The sequence below is a fragment of the Pistacia vera genome, unplaced genomic scaffold (genome assembly GCF_008641045.1).
Source record: "Pistacia vera cultivar Batoury unplaced genomic scaffold, PisVer_v2 Contig20, whole genome shotgun sequence".
Lineage (NCBI taxonomy): Eukaryota > Viridiplantae > Streptophyta > Magnoliopsida > Sapindales > Anacardiaceae > Pistacia > Pistacia vera.
The window spans coordinates 316350-322579 of NW_022196002.1; the positions used below are offsets into that span (position 1 = coordinate 316350).

The 6230-nt window shown below is 29.6% G+C and overlaps 1 protein-coding gene across 1 annotated transcript; it reads left to right on the forward strand.

Moving 5' to 3' along the window:
- The first annotated feature begins 3682 nt into the window (after window positions 1-3682).
- On the forward strand, window positions 3683-5130 carry LOC116128422 (B2 protein-like). The gene is made up of 5 exons (XM_031414146.1): window positions 3683-4062; window positions 4142-4242; window positions 4414-4497; window positions 4612-4722; window positions 5049-5130. The coding sequence occupies exons 1-5, from the start codon at window positions 3690-3692 to the stop codon at window positions 5088-5090; spliced, it is 711 nt and encodes a 236-aa protein (XP_031270006.1). The 5' UTR covers window positions 3683-3689; the 3' UTR covers window positions 5091-5130.
- Window positions 5131-6230: the final 1100 nt, after the last annotated feature.

Here is a 6230-nt window from a genome sequence, read left to right on the forward strand (position 1 = left end):
TTTTTTTTTCAAAAATTCGCAAAAAATTCACGAATTATACGCTAATTATATAGTACACCTTATTATACGCGAATTATACGGTAGATTTTACAAAATTTAGATATACGCGTTTTATACGTGAATTATACGATTGTCCGTATAATACGCGTTTTTACTAACTAAGGTATTGTCTATTGTTATTTAATTATAAAAATCTTCCCATAGTTATATAAATAACATAAATCTCTCTATCGTTAATTTTTTGTGTTAAAATAAATAATAGTAGGGCAATTACATAAATATTCCTCATTAATTCATTCAGTTATAAAATCTAATAGTCCATTAACTACTCATGTACGATAGGAATTTTTTGTTATTTTTTAAATTTAAGGGGAATTTTTGTTATTTAATTAAACCTCAAGAATTGGGAAAAACCCCTTAGTTTTAATGAAAACTAATGTATATTTATATAAAAAAAATTACAGATGTTCTTAAAGTATTCTAATTTTTATAAGTTATTATTAACTAAATCTCACTTTTAATTTATTTTATAACATTTTTTTTTCTTGAGAAAAAAGTGTCTTTTATTAATAGAAATTATTAAAAAAAAAAAAAAGGTATATTTATTGACTAAACGAATGTATTTTAAATAATCGACATATCAATTTATTGATATAAATAAATTATTATTTTTTTCGAATTTTAAATAAAAGTGGCATATGAACGATAATAGTCTCACTTTTAATAATCAAATTTCGTACTATTTATATTTCTTAATAAGTCATAGATGCAGAATTTTAGCTTGGTTGATGTGAATTTGTATAATTAATTTTTTCAAATTTCTATGCATATCAGCATAGTACTATATATTATTAATATTTCATCTCCACCTTGGAGTTCGTAATATTGGTGATCTTCATCTGATCAACAGGTGGATTATCCTTAATTAGTATTCAATTTGTTAATTAATTCTATATTTAAACAAGATAACACTATAATTCTTATTTTTTATTATTAAATATTACATATACAAAATCATAAATTGCATCATTATATTATTAATTATTTGTTAACATATCACACAATTTATTATATATACTCACACACATACAAATTGATTATTATTGATAACTTTTAGATAATAAAATTTAATTATTGATAATTAATTATAAATAAAAATAAGACATCTAATTATATAACAATACGAATCAACTTGTATAATTAATTTATGTATTATTGGAACAAACTATATCATGTATTTCTACTGTATAATAAATTATTTTGACAAAAGACGTCTTTGATAGACTCATTGATGAATTTATATGTTAAACCATAAGTTATACAATTGATTTAGATATATTATCAGATCAAATAATATTTAATTTGTAATTTTTACTATGATGCCCTTTTTTATAAGTCTATATATCATTTGATATTATATATTAAGGTATGCTTTTTTTTTTTTTTTTTCACTTTTGCAATGAGAGAATAGAAGTTACAAATTATTAGGGGTGGACAGAATTTTAGGATAGAACTGGAATCGGCAAGTACTTGGTGTCGGTTCCGATTCCTACCTGAAATCGGTTATAACAGGATATGTTCTGGTTCCAAAAAATTAGAATTTATGCTGGGCAGTTCCATTTCCGGTTCCAAAACAAAGGAACCAGGAACCGGGATTAAATTGATATAATATTAAAGAATGGGGGTTTTTATATATTTTGCATATGGAGGGGTTTTTTTTAACATTTTACATATCATATAAATATATAAGAAAATTTTGGTTTTTTTATCTTACTATCAAAAATCTTATTAATTTTCATTAAATGATCAGTTCTTAAAAATATTCTTATTAATATTTAAGTTTCACTTATTACTTGATTAAGAAATTAATACACATTAATACATTTATGTTAAATAATAGCGTTTAAATGTTTATTATCGATGAAAACAAACAAACAAATACTTTTAATCAAGCATTAAACATCAAGTAAATATAAACAAATATATTAATTAATGTTTTGCACTTAATTGTTAGGGGTGTAATTATAATTTTATAAGGGTTTATTGGTCTTTTAAAAAAAAAAAATAGGGGGTCATTGATACTTTCTAGGGTACCTAGAACCAGAATCGACGGTTCCGGTTTCAATTCCAAATCAAATGAATCGGTCGGTTCCGGTTCCTGTTCCTTTGATTTTGGACGGGTACCCAGAACCGCTCACTCCTACAAATTATTTAAACCAACCATGATTTGTTGTTAACTTTTAACGGAAAATGATAAGAAGACTTAGACTTCCTTGGTTTTTTTTTTTTAATATTTTTTAACCTCAGTTCTTAAATTAAAAAAAAAAAAAAAAGAACTAAACCAATTTTTTTTAAAAAATTAAAAATTTTAATTGAAATGAAATTTTGTGACGAGCTTGTACCCAAACTAAGGGTGCGTTTGGCTCCCTATTTTTATCCATATTCCCAATCCTATTCTCCAAATAATGTTTGGCACACTATTCCAGAAATATTACCCTATTTTTGTTAATTACTTTTAGAACCCATAAGGTTATTAATTTCACTAAATGCCCCCTGAATTTTTTTTAAAAAAATTAACAAAAACCCCCCCCATCAACCCAATTTGTCAGATTCCGGAAACCACCGTCGGTGATAGCCGGAATCTGTACAACAGCCTAAATTCTGACCATAAATGGCCGGAATTACACCGATCTGGCCTTCAGCGACGGCCAAAGAAATGGCCGTCGTTGACGGTCAACGACGTCCAAATCTTGGCCGTCGTTTTGGCCTTTCCGACCGTCGACGGCCATAACAGGCCCTTAGATCTGGCCTTTTCCGGCCAGATCGGTGGTGGATCTGGCCGGAAAAGGCCATAATGATGCGTTACGGCACAGATCCGATGGGTCTGTGCCGTAACGAAATTTTCCGGCCAGATTCCGGCGGTGACGGCCGGAATCTGCACTGCAGGTGGTGGGGGTGTTTTTGTCATTTTATATAGTAGGGTCTTTAATTAAATTAGTAAACCTATGGGCTTTTTCATAAATTTTTTAAATTTACCTCGTAATACTCCCCTATCCAACAATCCAATATTATCCTCAAAATCCTATCCAAAATACTACACCAAACGCACCCAATGTTCCCATCGATGAATATATATTAAGAACTAACAATTAGATCTAATCACCAATAACCTTTGGATCATGACAGATGATTATAATCAGTTGAGATTGTAATCCTTCCCACGTAGATAATAATGTCACTAAGGATGCTAATAAAGGATATGACCCATTGACTAAAGTGTGATCATATGTTAATCTCTTTAGCAAAAAAAAATATTCTCATAATGTGATACCCAATTCGAGTAATGTGGTCCACACGAAATTAATTTACACAAAGGAGGGAGAAGGATGATTTGATTTCAAAATCAGACTACTTTATTTGAATAATGGCGGCCTCTTTGATTCAAATTTTGAGGTAAAAGCTACAAAAGAGATAAAGAAAACGGACCCACAAAAAGAAAAAAAAATATAGATCTATCATCAAGATTCAAAATATAATAAATCAAATAACCCAATTCAAAATTATGTTTCAAACTAAATAATTTTTTTTTTTTTTTTCCATTTTCCAATATTTAACTGAGTCATTAATTCTTTATATAAGGTGACTAAACTCTCTCCATCTCACACTCTAAAGTGTAAACCCATATAACCATGATGAACACCATCTCCGGGAATTCAATATGGCAGGCGCCAGATTTAGCCACCATGGACGAGCACCAAATGTGGAGGAATGCTGCGGGAAGGCTTTCGTCTGACATCAACCAAGTAAGAGTTTCTGAGAGAAACAATTATGAGTATATCAGAAACGACTATGATCATCATCAATTTCGTTACAAAAAACTTTGTTTCAATGAAGTTCCATTGAGGAATTTATCAATGAAGCTGCAACACCAGAGTGCTGATCATAAATGGTACAAGACTCTTCCTCCGGGAGAAATATTGCCAAGGAATGAGGCTCTTGGAGGCTACATTTTTGTTTGCAACAACGAAACAATGCAAGAAGATCTTCGCCGCCAGCTCTTTGGTAAAATTGATCACCTTTCTCTAAGATTTTTGGTCAAGTAAACCACTTAAAATTATTTGTTTTTGAATTATGTTTGTAGGGCTTCCACAAAAATATAAGGATTCTGTAAGGGCAATAACTCCTGGATTGCCTCTTTTTCTCTATAACTATACTGCCCACCAGCTTTATGGAGTTTTTCAGGTTTGTTTGGTAATGTGTAATTAGATTTTAATCACGATTAATATATAGAAAAAAAATTAACAATAATTTTGTTTTGGAATTTTTGAACATGTTTTATAGCTGGGGATTATTATTTTTCTATAATATTAACAATTAATTTTAATTTTCAATTTTTTTAATTATAAATTTAAGGCTGTAAGTTTTGGAGGGTCAAACATTGATCCAACCGCATGGGAAGATAAGAAGTGCAGAGGGGAATCAAGATTTCCTGCCCAGGTAATTTTAATTCTTAATTAAATTTTAATTATTATTACTCTAAGTTAGAACTTGAAATTCAAGGAGATTAATTAAAAAATAATTAATGTATAAAACTTGATCAATTAATTTCAGGTTAGAATTAGAATGAAGAAGAAATGCAAACCACTGGAAGAAGATGCTTTTAGGCCCATTTTATATCACTATGACGGCCCAAAATTTCGCTTGCAGCTTTCTGTTCCAGAGGTACACTTTGCTTTTGTTTTTTGTTTTTTGTTTTTATTTGTATTTGTATTTTTGTTTTCGTTTTTGTTTTTATTAATGTACACTTTGCGGTATTTTAAGAGAAATGTGAAAAATACTTTCCTCCTTGATCTATTCTCTTTTGTATATGTTTTAAGATGAGATTGAGAAAGTGAAAAAGAGACGATGCTTAGCATTTCACATATTTTGAATGTCAATTGAATGATTGATATTCGTCGGATGGAGTCAAACTTTAGGATTTGGTTGTGAATAAAAATATTTTGGTCTTATAATATTATTGATTAATGTTTCAATTGGATATATTGCAGGCACTTGCACTATTGGACTTGTTCAAAGAGGAGGAAATGTAAAGGGTGAAAAGACGACTATATCCTTGACTTAACATTAGCTATAAAATAAAAATTCATGTAGAAAACCTCTACAAAATATTGTTGTTTGGAAATTGTAATACACAAGTTAGAAGTTTATGGGGAAAAAAAAAAAAAAAAAAAAAAACAGCACCAGTTAAATTTTTTTTATTGTTATTTATTTAAAATTTCTTAAGTATATAAAAATTAATATTCATTTTGCTTTTAAGGTTAAAAAAATTGGCTAATTTAATTAATATCCCATTTTAAATGTATGTTTATAAAAACTATTTCACAAATAAGGGGGTGTTTTTGATGTTATGATAAAAAGAAGTAGCCCCACAATTTGGTTCGTTTAGAGCTTTATTTTGTTGTGTAACTCCACCGTATGACGTCCGTTTCAAATCGTATAAAGATTATGAAATCTCTGGGATAATAACAAATTCATCCCCTAGGTTTGGAAAATTTTTTGGCTCCAACGAAATTGCAAAAGTGACATTTCAATTCCTGTCAATCTTTGTTGGTTAAGTATGATGATTAATGTTGTGAACAGAACAGAGCATTAATGACTTGTTATAATTTGTAACCCATGTTGCAATAATTTTGCTACACTTACATGAAGGCATACTTTGTTTAAAAACCAGAGCTTTGATAGGGTCGATAAGATATTAAAAAAAAAAAAAAAAAAAAGGAAGGCATAAAGAAAGTCACACAACACCAAATTTACGTGGTTCGGCAAAACCTTGTCTACATCCACGGATGTGAGTCAAATGACTAAAATAAAGAATGCTAGTATAAGTTTAATACACTCACGTTATATCCAAACCCAAACCCAAACCCAAAACCCGTGTACACCCTTCTCTTACATCTTTTTCAACATTGCCACTTTATGCACACAAATCCCAAAAGCTGAAATTTTCTCTTTAATCAATGGATCTTATTAGTTAACAAGACCTCACAACTCACAACACTCACTCTTCACCCATACATTTTCTTAACATTTCCACCCACAAGCTTGTATATAATCAAAGAAGCAGAGGAGATGAACATATTAATTTTCTTTGGACGAAGAAACTGTCTCAAATCCTGTGCTTACATTGCTATCAAGCCACTGCAGATTTTCGGGCTTCTTATTCCTCTTAT

Excerpts from the sequence above, each read along its gene's own strand:
- LOC116128422 (XM_031414146.1), top strand. The coding sequence starts at position 3,690 with ATGATGAACACCATCTCCGGGAATTCAATATGGCAGGCGCCAGATTTA. Across the intron at positions 4,498-4,611 it reads AATCAAGATTTCCTGCCCAG|GTTAGAATTAGAATGAAGAA; the intron begins GTAATTTTAATT and ends AATTAATTTCAG. Across the intron at positions 4,723-5,048 it reads TGCAGCTTTCTGTTCCAGAG|GCACTTGCACTATTGGACTT; the intron begins GTACACTTTGCT and ends GATATATTGCAG.